General features: G+C 46.8%; 1 protein-coding gene across 2 annotated transcripts in view; it reads right to left on the bottom strand.

Moving 5' to 3' along the window:
- Positions 1-1,748: 1,748 nt before the first annotated feature.
- The window catches only part of DNTT (DNA nucleotidylexotransferase), a 30,206-nt gene continuing 14,277 nt past the window's right edge, over positions 1,749-17,677 (bottom strand). The window contains exons 7-11 of one of the 2 annotated variants that reach the window (XM_028513679.2): positions 12,468-12,600; positions 11,308-11,416; positions 7,022-7,267; positions 4,784-4,867; positions 1,749-2,913 (exon numbers count right to left, since the gene is read on the bottom strand). In XM_028513679.2, the coding sequence (XP_028369480.1) occupies positions 2,827-2,913; positions 4,784-4,867; positions 7,022-7,267; positions 11,308-11,416; positions 12,468-12,600 (659 nt within the window). In that variant the 3' untranslated portion in view covers positions 1,749-2,826. The remainder of the gene's footprint in view (positions 2,914-4,783; positions 4,868-7,021; positions 7,268-11,307; positions 11,417-12,467; positions 12,601-17,677) is intronic. The other variant, XM_028513680.2, reaches the window with a different exon arrangement.

Here is a 17,677-nt window from a genome sequence, read left to right as displayed (position 1 = left end):
CCAGAGGGCCAACCATGTTGTGCGGAAAGTGCTGAGACAAGAAGTCAGAAGCTCTGGCTCCCCAACCCACCGTGACCTCAGGAACGACCCAGGGCCAGTTGCACAGTGTGTTTTGGTCTCATTTTTTTCATGTGTCATCTGGTTTGGAGATTGGCTTGAAAGGTTACATCTCCCCAACTCAAACGTCCTGCCTTTATTTTCCCAAAGCCCACAAAGTAAGTCCTCCCCTTCCACCTCCCTGCTCAGATTTCTGTATCCTCTGTATCCCAAGAGGCTTTGCAGGTGGAGAGAGAGGTCTATTTCTCTTGCATTCTGCAATAGTTTCGTGTAGCTGTCCTTCTGGCATCCGTCACATAACATTGTAATGTCAATGAAAGATGGAAGACCATCAATGAATAACTTCTGACCATTCTGAGGCACTGACCATTCAGACAGTCTTTGCGCTCCCACCACGCTAGGGAGCTTCATCAGTTGTCACATGAGTCAGCATAACAAATATGCATGACTGCCCTCACATGTCCAATAGTCTGCCAGGTCCTATGACGACATGGGGGACATCATAACAAAGCTAAAGGCCACTGGGGTTTTTGGAGATGTCTCTCCACCCAAATGAACAGGGAACCTCCTATCCACTCAAGGAAACACTACCAGGAAAGCTGTCACCACGGTGTTTCCCCTCTAGGCTCAAAGACTTAAAATAGGCTCGCTCTCGGGTGTAGGTGTTACTACTCCCACTTTACGTGTAGGGAAAATAAGGCTCTGCAGAGGTAATTTTATTGGTTCTGGAGATTGTAAAGCAAATTACTGTGAGGATGATTTAAGTTTGCAGGAAATGAAGGGTTAAGAATAATGAGTTTAATCAATAGCTGGGGAGTGTTTCTGTTCTGTTATGAGGTTGATATACGTGCCAGAGGGGAGAGTTTGAAATACCTACGGTGATGTGACTTGACTGGTAAAAAATAATCATATGCTCTCACTCATACATGGACTTTAATGAACAAAATAAGCTGACAAAATAAAACCAGAGGCATGGATACATGGGACAGATGGACAGATCTCAGAACGGGGTTGCGGGTGGAGACTGGAAGAGACTGGACAAAGAACAAATATGCATAGCCTGTGGACACAGACACCAATGTGGTGAAGGCTGGGGGGGCGGTGGTTTGGTGGAGGGGAGAAAAGGGGAGAAAATGGGGGACATCAGTAATAGTGTCAACAATGAAAGAAAAAATTTGAAGCACATTTAACAGATAAAAATGACTCGCACTGTGGCTCCCACCTGTCCCTAGGAGGAAAAGGTCAGGAAGTACCTAAAGTCCCCATAAAGTAGCCCTTGGCTTCCAAGAAACTCCAGAGCTATGGGGCTGGGCCTTTGCCTTCTGTTGCCCTCAGCCCAGTGCCCAGAAGGTCTCAGCTGGTGCAGCTGGTGCTGGTCAGGTGCAAGCAGCCTCGGGTCTTGGGAGCCCAGCAGCCAGGACACTGGCCCTAATCCTCACTACCTCCTGTTCCGGCTTCAGGGGATCAGTACTCGCCAGTGGAGGAAGCCTAGAAATCAAGTATTGACAGTGTACTTAAATGTCCCTCCTCCCAGGGTCATTATTAACTAATTCCTTGATCTTTCCCAATCCAAAAGATCCCAAAGCAAGCACTTTACAGCATTTCCTCATTTAATCCTCCAGCAGGTGTAAGTTGAGAAATCATTATCATCTTAATTTTACAAAAGAGGAAATGGAGGCTCAGAGAGGTTAGGTACGTTGTTCAAGGTCACACAGACAGGTGTGCACATCCTCTGCTGAATCAACAAAAGCTCCGGCATTAACCATGCGATATTAGGCAGGCCAGTGCCTCTCCTTAGATCTTGGTTTGTCATCTGTAGAATGAGGTGGATGGACTACAAAGTCTCCAAGGCTCTGCTCAATATTCTTGGGCTTCTTCCTTGATCCACCATGATCTTATCGTACTAGCCTCCAAAGGTTCTTCTGTTTGCCACCAGAGGGCGCTCTGCCTCAAAGTAGGTGGCACTCGGGACTTCTGTGTTCCCATAACTAGTCACCACACTAATTGATAAAATTTTCTTCTAGAGCAAAAAACAGTGTGGATCCAAATCCTCCCATGATCTCAAACCTACTGAGACCCCTCCTCTGTGAAGGCTTCCTGGCCTCGAGGCCCACAGAGCTTTCTCTTGTTTCTAAGCCTGTAATGTCCATCTCCCCTCCAGGTGGCAGCCCTCTTACGGTTGTGCTGACCGGCCCTTTATCGCGGGCGTTGTCATTCCAGACCTCTCAGAGAGAGACTGAGGTGATGATAGAAAGATCTGGATTTAAGGCAACAACCCCTGACCTCCCGGTTCCATGATTTCTGCCTGGGAATGTCTGATCTAATGAAGCCTGCTTCTCCCTTGAGATAAATGTTAAACTCTTTATTCTGTCATTCTGTATTTGTGTTTAAAAGTATTTTGCATTTGCATGAACAAAGAAGACTCCACCACCTTGTGTCATCCTGTTTTTATTGGAAGTGCCCAGTATTTCAGCTACACTGTGGGCACAGTGGGCTTTGATGAGCTTCCCCGGAAAGGAGCCACCAATTACAACACTTTCTATGGCAAAATGCATCGTAAATTCCAAGCAGCGGTCGAACAAATGGCCTATGAGAGCATCACCCATTACCAGGGGGTGCCTTATCAGGTTTCCAAAACTATTTACTTCTGGAAGCATCATGCATTTCAGGAAGACTTACAGACTCCCCAAAACTCCTCAAGCATCTTCCTCTGCAACATGAAGCGTATTTATTTACCCTGAAAAATTTCTTAAATGTCGACAGATTTTTCTAGGCATTTCTTTCCCACGGGTCAATGTAATCCAATCCCAGATGTGCAAAAATTTCTTCTTCACTTTCTGCTTCGAGAAATGTCCTCTGAAATCATAACAAGGAACACGTGCATTCAGATATTTTGGCTAAGCATCTCAAGGCTCACACAGTGAACGTTTTACTTATAAAACTGTCTTGTCAAAATGATTGTTGCCACAACATAACTCCCCACTTCTGAGCATTAAAAGTCATCTTAACTGACTTCTATAATTTTTGTTTTCCCACCCCTAAATATGGCACTTAATAAATTAAAGTAAAATGATGACAGCTTCACACATTCAGCTAAAAGCACTTGGTATCTTCCCCATGGATTTGTAGTTCTTAACCACACTTGCTCATGAGAAATACCTGAAGAAGTTTTTTAAAAAATATATTGAAGCATGAGCTATACCCTAGTCTAATGAAATCAGAATCTCAGGAGAGTTCTTGTCATGAATCTTTTTGAGAGCTTCAGTTAATTCTAAAGTGTCACCAAAATAAATTACTGCTGCTACAGGTAATGAAGAGTGGCAAGATCTAGATACTTGTATGTGTTGGGTTCCCTTCGTGGCCTTCCACATCTGCCCTCACCCCCACCAGGCTCCCACTTCATGGTCTCTTTAAGATTGAACACCACTGCTCCTCTACCCCTCAGTGCTGGGTGCACAAGAGACACTCAATAATATTGAACGTTAATGTGTAAGTTTTCCTAAATTGGGTTATGTGACTCTCTCCACGTACCCATTCCACATCCCGCCAGCATCCATGGCCCTCTCTTCTGAAAAGATCACCTTGGTTTTTCTTTGGGAACTCTGATACCCCCACTCTCAGTCCATGAGGGTCAGGTGGGGCTGATCTTGCCTCCACAAAGGGGCACACAGTCCAAACCTGGCCAATCAGAGCCACAGGAATGGGTTCAGGATGGGCACATGGTCCAGGTTCGGCTAGTGAGCATCAGCTGGGGCTCTTGCTGGAACTACACGGAAAGAGGGGGAGCTAAGCTGGACAGGTGGGGCTCCTGGGAAAACCCTGCCTAAGGATGAAACCAACCTGGAGGGAAACCTGCCTGAGCACATGGATGCAGCCACACCTGAAGTCAATATTACCTGGATGCTCAATATATAAACCAAATTTCTCTTTTGTGTCTGTGCCATTTTCAATTGGGTTTCTGACATTTGTAACTGCGACACCTCAATCTAAATACACCTTATTTAGACTATTGGTTCCCAGAAGGCAAAGGCTATTACTTTTAGTTATTTTATGTCTCCTTTCTCCTCAGAGCTTAGTTTAGTATCCTTGGTCACTGTAAGAACAGTAGACCATGGCACTTGTAGATTTAACAGTTGAATGATTTACTCTTCATAACTGATACAGTAATTTACTGTTTGCTGAAGCATGAATTTGGACTGTGACCATTGCAAGCCTTAGCAGGCCAAATGAGTAACACAGCTGGTGAGTGAGCCTTGCTGACAGCTCAGCGCCACCTCAGGGCAGCTCTGTGGCTCCCCTCCTTGCAGTGACTCTCATTACCAACCGAAGTCGTCACTCCCAGTGCTACTGCCTACTGCATTCAAGGAGTACTTGAACGGTGCTTGTGACCCTGCGAAATCCTTGGTTTTCTTTGGAGTTACTCATTGCAAACACCAAGGATACTCTAAGCTCAGTTAATGTTCACTGCTGGGCTGGTTCTGGGGACCCTGTGAGCTCATCATCTTTGAGCCCAATGCCCCTGAGCTCACTGTATTCTGGGCCAGGTGGGGGGCTGTGCCCCCCCAGGACCTTCCCAGCTGCCCCAGGCCGTGATATGTGGGCACAGGACACTCCACGCAAAGGAGACTGAAACTGGACACTGGCATCAGCTCAGGAAAAGTGCTCCAGGAGCCAGCCTTGGGGTGCAGGTCGGAGGAGCCCACCCAGGTCAGGGAGACATCTCTACCTTGGTCTTGTCATACAAAGCGTGGTTGTCAAGAATCATCTTCCGCTCGTGAGTGGCATAGCGCCGGAGGTCTCTCTCAAACTGCTGGAGAAGAGAGAAATAAAATAGGTTACTATTGAGTCTACAGCGTCTTCAGTATTACGTGTTTAGGGATATCTAACTCCCCAAATTGAAATATCTCTCTACGCTAAACATTCCACGACATAAAATTAAACTCTGCTAAACATTCTTGAAGCGGTTTTCTCACATGCTCGCACTAGAATGTGAGCTCTGTGAAAGCTGGAACCCAGCTGGTTCTGCTTGTAACTATATTCCTCCTCAGATGCTCCTGGCACAGAGAAGATGTAGGGCAAATGTTCGTTGAATGAATAAATGGACGCTGTGAGGATCGTGTCCAGAATAATAGCCGGTCCAGAGTAAATGCTAGTTACATAATTGCTGGGGTTTTTGTTTGTTTATAATTTGGAATATCACTATTTCAAGAGAGGATAAGAAGGTAGGAGACCCAGATTCCAGCCGGGAGTGTCCCTATCTGGCTGTACATCTCTCGACAAGTCGCCAAGCCTCTCTGAATCCCGGCTGGTCCAGCAGAGCCACGGAATAAGTGAGTGAGCAAGGTCATCTCTGGCTCCGACGTCCTCTCACACGAGATACAGTCAAATTGATGGTCTGAGCCACCTGCTCCCAAGTAGCATCTCTGAAGACCAGGGGTGGGCCCTGAAGCTTCAGGGAGCAAAACCTGAAGCCTAAGCTAGAGGACAGGAAAGCCTTGGAACAAGAGGACCATCAATGAAATTCTCATCGAGGTTAATTTTCCTGAGAAGCATAAATCTAGAAATACTGTTTTTTTTTTCCGTGCGGGAATCGGGTGAAAGTATGTGGTATTTGCGCCCTCTAGTGGTGGGGAACTGGTTTTTGGGTTTTGTTTCATTTTGTTTTGTTTTGTTTTGTTTTGTTTTATATTACAGGAAAGCTCGCTGAAGCTGGAACTGCCTTTCTAGACCATCGCCTGGGTGTGTGAGAAAACAGACTTTCCAACCAGAGGGGAAAGCAGAGGGGAAGCCCTCATTGTGGAAAAACCGGGGCGAAGCAGATTCTGGGTGCTGTAGTTGCCGGTCTGTGAAAGTAGTGGGGTATTGCTTAGCACTGGGTGTCCTCCCTAGCCCTGGGTCACGCCTCCTGTCCCCCCAACTCAGAATACTGGCTGGTTGCTGTGTGAGGGGGAGTCTAGAGAGGGAGCAGAAAATGGGGGCGGTAGGTGAGAGGCTGCCCTGGGCTCCCCAGGTCCGTGTGGTGAGAGCTATATTCCCGGACTCCTGCGCTTTAGCACGTCAGGAGCATTTTCCCATAGACTGTTAGCAATTGTAATGATGGCTTTCCTTTGGAGAGATAGTCATTGAGCATCTGTTATGAGCCAGGTGTGGTTTGGAGGCTTGGGATAATTCCAGCCCCAAAGTGAAGACACCTGACATTGAACTCAAGGTCGAGGACAATTCACTTGTGTCCTGTCATTCATCTTCCATATGAAAACCACCAAGGACTCATTTCTCTGAGGGCCAGCTGCTTTGGGGCACTGGGGAAACAGTGTGGGGGCTTTGTCCAGAGGGTGGAGCTCGTGCCAATGAGACCCAGCTCATGGGCACCATCTCTGTGACTATGTAATGACCGGAGCCGGGAGCTGCAGCTTGGCCAGCCTGTGCTGAGGGCTCTGCTGGCTTCATCTCACCAAATCCCTAGGAACCAGAGAGGTCATCACCCTCGCTTTCTGAGGGGAAAACTAAGACTTAAAGGCCATAGGGAACTTGTCCTAGATCACTGAGCTGCTAAGAGGCAATGCAGGGACTTGTGACCAGCGCCGGGATGGCCACACCTGTCCTCTTAGCCACCATGCTGCTTTCTCCCCTTCAGTGGTTCTTACACTTCCGCTGCATCAGAATCCCTTGGAGGACTTTTTCAAGTATGTGTTGCTGGGCTCTACCCACAGAGTTTCTGATTCAGTAGGTCTGGGTGGGGTGGAAAATTTACAAGTGTAACCTGTTCCCAGGTGAGGCTGATGCTGCTGGGCAAGGGGCCACGCTTTGAGAGTAACTGCTCTAAATTAATCTCTCTCTCTTGACTGTGTGCAGGTGGAATGCACGATTTAGAGGTTTCTAGGCACTGTCCCCCTCCTGTCCCAGGGCCCCCGCTGCCATTGTCAGTCCCCTGGGCCGCTGTCCCTCGGATCCAGGTAGAGCTTACCCGGGAGCCGGTCCAGCCCAGCAGGGCGAAGGCTCGGCGATCGTAGGGGCACATGACCAGGTCCACGCGGATGGCCTTCCAGGTCTTTCCTTCCTGCTGGCTGCACTTGCCACCGTCTACTCTCTGATGGTGCAATTTTAGAATCAGAAAGCATTTTTGGAAATGATCTAAAGCATCCACCTTCCTGCTAGGCAACTTGAACTTTTCAAACGTCGACTCCACAAGGTCATAGTATAAAAGTAATCCCTGAAAAAAAACACAAAGACATCAGGAAGAGTCCCCAGTGAACAGGGTCTGAGATTTTATACCAGGCTCTTAGTGAATGTCCTTAACAACAGCTTTTCAGATTCGAGCTGCACGTGGGTGTGTTTTGTCCTTGAGTTTTGAGCCCACCTGGCCACCCTCGGAGAGGAACCGAGGCATGGGTGCACTACCTTCCCTCTGCAGCAGAGGGAGGTGGCAGTCTGAGAGGCCCAGCCAAGGCCTTTTCGTGGCAGAGCTGCCAGAGAATCTACCCCCTGCTTCTGAGAGACACCCTCCAACTGAGCTGCCCCATCGAATTCCTTGTGGCACAGGGCAGAAGGGGGGCAAGGGGGTGCGGAATCATGCAATTAACTGCTGAATCTGAGTGGCAGCTAAAAGAGCAAATAACCTCAAAATAATTCAATCATAGTTATTGAGGTGTGTAACCTATCATGCATTCGTTAGTTCAGATGTTCTCAAATCCTGTCATCACGTGCATTTGGGAGGTTTGTTATGGTAGTTTGCTGAGCCCTGTCCCCAGAGTGATTCAGTGTGGGGACGGGTGGGGAGAATGTGCGTTTGTAGCAAATTCCCAGATGATGCTGATGATGCTGGTCCAAGGATCACACTTTGAACATTGCTGATTCAATTCATTATTATTAGAGATGCACATTTCTTCTGCACCCCCCCCCACATGAGACATTGTTTGAATTCGACAGAATGCTTTGAGCAGCGGACACTTTTCCTCTTGCTGACCTCTGAAGAGGGGACTCCCGGAGTTCTTCCCCTCTGCTCCTCAGTGCCTTCTGAGGAAAGGTATTAAGAGGAACACCACCATTTGAAAGTGGGGGGCCTGGTGGGGTAGCACCGATATCAGGAAGAGCCTCAGAGGGAAGTGACAAATCCTGCCATAGATACATCGAATGACCAGCTTGGGAAATCACAATGACATGTTTTAATGGAACTTACTACAATTAGGATGGTATAGCAGCATTTCATCTAAATTTAAATTATACATTTGAAAAAAAGAGTCTTTACAACATGAAAAAGTCTCACCTTGGAGTCAAATTTGCCATAACACGACCCTTTAAAAAAATCCACAAAGCTGGCTCCCTAGTACTTGTAAACCGTCCACACCACCACCACCCGGCAGCCACACCTGGGCTGGGCGCCCCTGGGCAGGGCTTCGCTTTGAGTTTTGCCTGGTGTTTGGGGCATGTCCCTTGAGTAGCATGCTCCTGTCCCTGCAGCCAGCAGGTTCCATCTGCACAGGGCACGGCTGTCAGCACCCACACGACCCCCGAGGTCGCCTCCTGAGCTCTGCCCGGGGCATCTCTGTTTTCTGCAGTCTTGCCTTCCTTGTTGCCTCCCCACCCGCTACGCCCTATTCTCTTTAGGTAACTTCTCTCCTGTTTTGAAAATTCCCTTGATGGTTTGGGCTCCGGCTTCCCCATCAACACCCACAGGTGGACTGGATTTCACATCAGCCTGTCCCTTTTTTCCCTACAGGAACTGAGAGACTCCTAACAAGGAGGGAGGCACTCCCAGGCCCCTCGCTAGCCCCCGCACTCCACCAGGGGACAGAGCAGCCTACTCCCGGGTAGATGACAGGGGCCGGAGAAATGTGCTCACTCTCCGCCTCTCTGCTCACAAAGAAGGAGGCTCTGCCACCTGGCATTTGGTCTCAGGCTCCCCCACGGAGCAGGGAAGGTGGCGAGGCTGGAGCCGGGGGCAGATTTGCGGGTGAGGATCTGTCCACTCTGTGGTTTCAGTTCCCTCCAACCCCTTCTCGTAAGAGTCGGAGCCTCCTAGCCCAAGTCTAGTCTGTTTCTCAAGGTGACGCATCCTTTCCTGGAATGACTGGCAATACTGTCGATCTCAGCAGTTTTACGACCTGGGGAAAGTAGCCGCTGGGAACAGTTAGGGGCCCCCAGTGTGAACCCAAACTACACTTGGCCCTGCCCGCTCTGGGTTGAACTGCTGGTGGCCAGTGGGATTCGGGCTGATGGAGCCTTTGGGGTGGAGACGCCCCCCAAAGATCAGTAATTTCCAGCTCCTTCCCCCTTTCCCCCACCCCTGGCCAAGGGGCCTTCTACAGGGATCCTGTTTACATTCATCTGATGTAATCGGCGGCTCAAGCCGATACCCCCGGGCGGCTCATTATGCCCACAGGTGTTTGAAACACTGGGCGTGCATTCGGGACGTAGTGCGATAGGTGCCCCTGTGTGCCCGTGCGGGAGACCATTTTTATCATCTGGAAAGCGCAGTTTGGGGTAAGAACAGCAGAATGAGGAGTGAGGTCGAGGTGAAGATTAAACGTGAAGAACCTGGGTGCTGATTTCACAGCCGAGGTGTTGGGGGCAGGCCTGGGGCTGCTGGGGTGCAGACAGAGCTGCCCCACGACATCCACTCCCTGAGGTCCTGCTTGTCAACGAGAGGGGGCTAGGGGCTGCGCCTGCTCTCTCCTGGATCCCCTCACCTGGCTCAGGGCCTGGCTCTCCGGCAGAGTTCAGTGAGGGACTGCAGGAGAGGTTGAGATGACAGCCACCAGATACTAGCCATTTATCAAGCCCTGTGCTAAGTGCTTTATCTAATTCTCTGAGTTGGTGCCCCCCCATTAATGAAATGGGAGAAGTTGGTTGCCCCTCTTCTATGGATGAGGAAAGACAAGCTTGGAAAGGGTAAATAAAGCGTCCCAGGTCACACAGCCAGTAAATGGCTCAGTGCCCCGTGCTCAGTGTTGGTCTCCACAAGGTGCCTGTCCATTCTTTGCTCAGGGGCCAGCAGTGTGACTGCCTGGAAACTGAGGAAAGACCGGTGGGGAAAAAAGCTCCCTGTCACCATGTCCCTCCCCATCCCTGTCTTGTGCTGAGACGGTCTCAGAGCATGAGAGTGATACCTATAAACCAATGTCAAACCAAGGTCTTTTGGGAGCGCCAGGGTGGAGGGCCAGGCTGCGCCCTCTGCACCAGGCCTCGGCCCGCAGGGTCCATGACTTGTGCTCTGTATCCGTGAAAACCTTCCATCTCTCCTGCTTGAGCAAAGCAGCAGGGCTCGCCCAGGTGCAGCTGATTCTTCCTCCTCCTGCCTTCCCCTGGCTTGGTCTATTCCATTCGCTCTCAGGGCCCCTGGCCACCAGGGTCCACTTTCTTGAGAGGGACTGACAAGGTTAGGGATGGACTCACAGGTGAAGTGGGATGTTGATCCCAAGTTGGGTCTTCACTTCCAGTGCTCCTGGCTCCAGGGTTGGGTGTTTCTAACTCTTGCTTTTACTTTATCTGAGGGCTTCTCTCTCTGGCACAGCAGGGAGCTTAGTCCACCCACAGCAGAGGCTAGACCACTCAGGGGTGGAGCTGTGCCCTGGCCTGCTCCGGGCTCCTGGGCAGGGCTTTCCAGTCTCTCTGGTGAGTGGAGCTCCCACTGGAGTCTGGCAGGAGTCAGGGCCCCACAGGTAGCTCTGGCCGCAGGGTCATCCTTAGCTTCCTCCGGTGAGCCACAGGCAGTCTGTGGCTACTCTAGCCTCCTCAGTGGGTGGGAGCCCCTGAGCTGAGACTTCCCCTGGGCCCAGCTGACTCTCACTAGCCTTCCTTTTTCCATCTCAGCACAAGGTCAAGGTGGTCATCGACCAGAATAGAGTTCTAAGAGCCAGCGACACCTCTTAGACTGATTTTATCTTGGTCTTAGCAGTCCTGTCCAGCCCCGACACTTGCTCTACCTTGGCTCACACCTCCCAGGTTTCACTGAGCATGCTCTTCATTTTGTTTGAGGGTTGAATGCCTCTGCATGTCCAACACAGACACATAGCCACCTCGCTCCTTTGGTAACAGGACGGGTGTGTATAAATAAGATACATATTCATAACACCGACTCTAGAACCCAAAGTGGGTATGTCTCATTGCATGTCACGTAGCACTGTGTTGGCTGTTGCAAATAATTGAGAAGTGTTAGTCACTATATGATTGTGAGATAGTGTGCAAAATCCAATGGCATTAGTGTAATAATGCCTGAGTGCCCAAACACCCGCTTTTGATTTTTCTTCTTACCTTCCTTTCCCATAAGTTTATCACTTTAGGTAAAAGTTGTTGTTCTTCTTCTTCTGTGCATCCTGGGCTGGTGATTAAAAAATCTACATCATGCCCAATCTTCTTACCCCTGATTACAAAACAAGATAATATGGAAATAAGTTAGATTTTTAGCTCTCAACTTTTAACAGTCACCTTTGTTTTCAGGCCTGTGCTTCAGGTTTGCAGCCCAAAGTGCTCCTGACATTTTTTTAAGCAAAATACCCTTGGTTGCACAACTCCACCCCTTGTAAAATAAATTTAGGACACATGTAAAACAACAGACATATATGATCATGTGTATGTGGGTAAAAAGTGATAAAGAAGATTATTTCTTCTACACACTCACACTCTCGTCCCACCCCCAACGCCCAGAGACAAGCATGGCGACAAGCAAACCAAGAACTATATTCACATAACATAAGATGGGGCCCCTGAAATTAGGACTTGACTAAGGGCATTTTCTTAAATTGATCTTGTCTTTCCACTTTTTTTCTCACCTCAAACCCAACTTGCCAGAGCAGCCCACAGCACCATGTCAGACAGCCAAAAGGGCAGTTAGGGGAGGGTGTGAAGGGGAAGGAATCTCTTCTGAAAATGGAAGCTTCAGTATCCAACAACTGCACACATCTCTGTGGGGAGTTCGTTCGTTCATTCATTCATTGACCCAACCAATGTTTTTGAGGGCCTACTTTGCGCCAGGCACCGGGCACTGGTTCTCACTCAACACTAAGCTCTAAAAACTTATTGGGGAAAGCATGCATGCAAACAAATTACTTGGCAGCTGTCCAAGCACAGAGGAAGGGTGCCTACCCCAGCATGGGAAGGAGGGAGTTAAGGAGGGCTTTCTGGAGGAGATGGCATCTGAATGGAATCTTAAAGGATGAGAAGAAATTAGCCAGGTGATGATTTGAGGAAAGCCAGCACAAGCAGAAGGGTCCAGCTGAGGCAACAGACAGCTGTGTGTGTGCAGAACATGATGGGCCATTGGGTCACTGGAGTAAAACTTGAGGTGTAGGAACCGGGGCTGCAGGGAGAGGCCAAAGACCTTATGTGCCATGTTCGGAAGCCTGAATTTTTGAACACAGGGAGACACTGAAGGTGTTAGAGCAGAGGAGGCAGAAGCAACCTTCATTTTTTACCTCCGGAACCCTCCTGTCATGGTGACAAAGGCGTCGGGAAGAAATGCCCATACAGCCTCTTTAACCAGCACACCGACCGCCTCTGCTTCCGCCCTGGTGACACAGCTGACGAGGTCTTCATAATAGAGGAACCCTGAGAGGCCAGCGAACAGGTCAATGGAGAGAGTGACACGTCTCGTGTGAAGTGACCAGCCCTCCACCCCCATATGTGGCCAACACAGCTACAGACAACAGCGCCAGCCTGTTCCACAGACATGAGTTACTTCTGTTCTCTAGGTGGTGAATTTTTCCTGGTAACAATGGCTCTTTGCTTTCTGACTGGAAGGCTCACAACTTCCTAACTAAGAAGGAGACCATATTGCATATCTCTGTAGAAACTAAGTGGTTCAAATCTGACTTCGCATATGAAGAACCAGTCCTCTTGATTAAGAAGCTGCACCCTATTGTTTAAAGAAGACAATGCACAAAGCTTTGGGATGGGAAGGCTCAGGGTTGGAAGGTGATAGATGAATTAAAAAGTTCAAGTCAAGAATAGGAAGAGGGCAGATTTGCATCTGAGTGCAAAACATCTTTGGTGGTTTGGCTTGTTGCTTCTTTGTCTGACCACCATAAATAAATGATAGCTCGGACAGGATTATTACGATGAAGAGTTGTTATAATGACTTGATTATTCCCCAGACCCATGGAGGGTGGCGTGGAGTGAAGGAGTAAAGGAGATGGAAACCTGATCTCCAAGATTTGGGATGAAGTGTTGGAGGAGAGGAGAAGAGAGGTGCAGGGGAGATGATCCTGAGGGACGACTAATTATCTCCAATACAGGCTTGGCCATCTTATCTAGGATCCCCACAATGGAGTCATTCAAACTCTGCCTGGATCTTTCTAATAATGGGAGGCTCTGATATTTCCGGAGGCAGCCCATTTCTTAACTGTAAAGTCTGTTTAGACAGTTCCTTCCCCCCAGTTACACCAAGAAATAATCGACAAATAAAAATTGCAAATATTTAAGGTTTCCAGTATGATGTTTTGATATACATATATTGTGAAGTGATTACAACAATCAAGCTAATTAGCATACAATGGAATATTATACAGCCTTTAAAAGAAGGAAATCCTGTCATTTGCAACAACATAGACGAACTGGAGGACAGTATGTTAAATGAAATAAATCTCACAGAAAGACAATACTGCATGATCTTACTTGTATGTGGAACGGAAGAAGTACAACTCCTAGAAGTAGAATGTAGGGGTTGGGAGTTGGGGAAAACGGAGAGATGTTCATCACAGGTATCGATGACCCATGGACATGGACAACAGGGTGGGGATGCACTGTGGGAGCAGGAGTGTGGGTGGATGGAGGAGGGCAAAGGGAGAAAGTTGGGACAACTATAATATAATAAACAAGAATAAAAAAAGTCAAGTAGGTTGAGGTCTGAGGAAACAATTCTATTCTTGTTCTAACTGGCTTGGGAACCTAAACTTTTGAAATTTCCAGTCCTGCACCAACACCTGGATATACCAATGTTTCAGATGACTCTCTGATACCCCCTGAAGGACTCAGGGAAGAACGTTCGTGTATCCAGACCACCAGTCATCTAGAAGATCACCATTTCAGACCAGGCTAACCTTGCAGGACTGACTCTTCTCGGGAATGTACTTCTCACTTATAAAAAACCCTCAGCTTTTCTTTCCTCTTTGGAAGACTATGGGCATTGCCTTGTTGTGTTACCAGTTTGCAAGCCCTAAGACCCTTGGACAAATCTTTATCATTTATTTCTAAAAAAGAAAGAGAGAGAGAGGGGGAGATGTTCATCAGAGGGCACAAACTTTCAGATACGCAGGATGATGAGCTCTGGAGGACTACCAGACAGCATGGTGTTAACTATAGTTAACAATACTGTGTGGTACACTTAAAATTTGCTAAGAGAGTAGGTCTTAATTCTTCTTGACCCCCTTCAAATGGGGGAGAGCATCCAAAGTTCCTGCTTCTGATGAGCTTAAGTCTACTTCCTTGCAGCCTCACCTATCACTGGCCCTCTGGAAAGACATGGAACAAATCTAATGGTCCTTACTTCTCACCTGCAGGATCATGGGAGGGTGGAGGCTGGGAAGTCATTTGGTTTAAACATTGTGGTCACAAAATTCTCAAAACCAAAGATCACATGTCTCTAAATGAGGACGGTCACATAAATGTGTCAGCAGGACCAAGAGAGGCTGATGTTCACACTGACACATCTATTAGCTGTGACCAACACCCAACCACACTGCTGCTGGGATACTCTTGTTTTTTATATCAGTCCTAAAACTTTCTCTCATTTAAAAACAAATTTAAGCCACATTTTTTATTGCAATATGCACATTTTTGTGCATTGGGAGTTTGATCTAAAAAACAACGCTTCAGGGAAGTTGCGGCTCAGTGGGTCCAAAGTTTCACTCATATAAGACAAATGTCTTCTGGAGACCTGCTGTATATCATTGTGTCTTTTGTTAACAATACTCTGTTGTGCACTTAAAAACTGGTTAAGGAATGTGATGTGGGTCATAGGCTGAACTGCAAAATTCTATGATCCACATCACCTTCATTAAGGCTTCTGAAGGAAAACGGAAATTTCTTTGTGATGTTGAGGGTCAGTAAGTATCTCTGACACAGAATAAAAAAAACACTAACTATGATGTACAGATTGATAATTTGGATTTTATTCAACATGAGAACCTATGCTTATCAAAGGACATTATTAAGTAAGTGAAGAAGCAATCTTCAGACCATGAAAAGATATCTGTATTTCATATATCTGGCCAAGGACTTATGTCCAGGACATTAGCTAACTCCTACAAATCAACAGGTAAAAGACTAAACAACCCACTTCAAAAAGGTAAAATGACTTCAACAGGCACCTCTTGGAAGAGCAATTGGCCAAAAGCACTTGAAAAGGTCATCAGAGAAGTGCAAACTAAAACTTCAATAAGATGACACCACTCACCACCAGGACAGACAAAACAGAAAAGGTTGACAATAGCAAGTATAGGCAAGGATGTGGAACAACAGAAAATCTCAGACAGTGCTAGTGGGAGTGTCAAGTGGTTCGACCACTTCAGAAAACTACTGGGCAGTATTTCCTAGAGGTAAATAACTATCTATGCTCTGACCCAGCAATTTCACTCCTAGGTCTATGCACAAGAGGAATTAGGACACATCTCCACAGGTACAAGAATGTTCATAGCACATTTTTTTCATAATAACCAAAAACTGGAAATAACCCAAATGTGCACAAACAGGAAATGGGTAAATAAATTAGGATACTAATGGAGAAAAATCACTTTAGAGGGTGGATCTCATATTAAATGCCCTTATCACAATAAAAAATCAATTTAATACAACTAAATATATAATTTATTCATGTGAAAAAAATTTAAAAAAGCAATGTTCTGTTAGCCTTTTTATCGATACAAAATTTATCACCATGGCTGGCATTCAAACTGCAGCTCACTTGGTAACCATAAAACTAGGCTTATTCAGGATGTCCATCAGCCAAAAGTCATGACTGACAACAGATTCTTTAAGGACATGTGCAGATATCGGGAATGGAATTGGAAAGACTGTGAGTATAATAATTTGTTGACACCAGGAGAGCAAGTTTAGTGGCTTTCTTGCTTTCCTTTTTGGCATATACAGTGAGAGAGGTTAACTCATTACGAGAAGCAATACACTGAGTAATGTTATACGTGTGCTGTTATATTTCAGATTTTGATTGTTCAAGGCCAATGTGGCATGTGACTCCTCAAGCCTCAGGGAACTAAAACCAAGTACAACTGTAAGTAAAACTGAATCGGGTTTTCTGTTGGACCCATGGACCACACTTGCAGCATGCTCAATTAGCTTAGTTAGCTTACCTTTGCAGTATTCTAAACTATTCCCATTGACAATTCATTTATTGTTGTGCTGCTAAAGGAATACATATGAATAGGAGCTTTGAGCTATAAGCATAATAGAAAGGCATTCCTAGAGTTCTGCATAACACAAGAGTATTAAACAGGCTGCTGGTGATCACTGACTGATTAAGTGAATGATAGCTGCTTCATTCACTGAGCTGGAAGAGCTGGGTAGGGAGGAAAAAATCCAGCTTGCAAAGCTGCTGCACTGGAAACAGATCCTGAGAGCCTTCAGGGTCATTTGATGGGGTTTTTATCTCAGTCAGACACTACACTGACACCCCAGAATTTCTTTGTGTTGAGAGTCCTTACTATCATTCCAAGCCAACTATTCCTTATGTTTAATACTTAAGTAAATTTCTTTTTAATGGCATCTTTAAGGCTGGTTGGGGTACGTCACTTATTAAATGTGTACTTTCAGCAGCTCAGAATATAAATACTGGGTCTTTTTCCCCCCTTAGACTCTTTTATTTCCTATGTGGCATCTTATAAAGCTTTTTAGCAATCCCTCAGAGGTTAGCAACTCAATGAGAGACGAGCAGGAGTCGTCTATAGCAGTGCTGATGTGAACTACCAAGGTTTGACTCATTTTCTCTCCTGCTGCTTGTTTCATTTCATCACTGAAACAGAAGATGGCTATTTTCTCTTATTTCTAGTCTCCTTTGTAGAAGATCCCCTTACCTTCACATCATTAAAAATGTTGATCATTTCATCATTCTCTGTAACTCAGGAGCCATAGGGATCACAACTATGGATGTGATGCTCTTTCAAATCCCAATTAAATTATATTTCTATTGCATGTTAAAAGTAAACATTTAAAACATATACAATATTTTTTTTACTGTGTATTGGCATTCCTTTATTTAACAAAAGTTTACCAGGACCTCCTAAAAGGAAGTGGCCCGGCCACTTTCAACCCCCAGGAGCCCCCACCAGGCTCTCAAGGTGCCTGTGTCAGCACAGTCTTCTCTTCTCAGACTAACGAGGCTGACTGGGCAACCAGCCTGTGCCTGGATTTCCACTATTTCTCTTCTATGTTCTGGGGTTCTACAGTTTCTGAACCAGATCCATACTGTGCCAGGCAACAATTCTACTTCCTTCAAGTATTTGTTACTTGCCAATCCTCCGTGTCAACTTTCTACCCTTGACTCCACACTGTCACCTTCTACCCAACCAGAACCCAGAGGGTAGAAGGGTCAGTTCAGTAAGAACCAGATCAACAGTGCAACCTGGTCTGACATCTGAACATAAAGGAACGACAACAACCACTATGAAGAGCGGAT

This window comes from Phyllostomus discolor, chromosome 5 (assembly GCF_004126475.2).
Source record: "Phyllostomus discolor isolate MPI-MPIP mPhyDis1 chromosome 5, mPhyDis1.pri.v3, whole genome shotgun sequence".
Lineage (NCBI taxonomy): Eukaryota > Metazoa > Chordata > Mammalia > Chiroptera > Phyllostomidae > Phyllostomus > Phyllostomus discolor.
The sequence above is the reverse complement of the archived record's forward strand: the minus strand, read 5'-3'. Positions and strand labels throughout refer to the sequence as shown.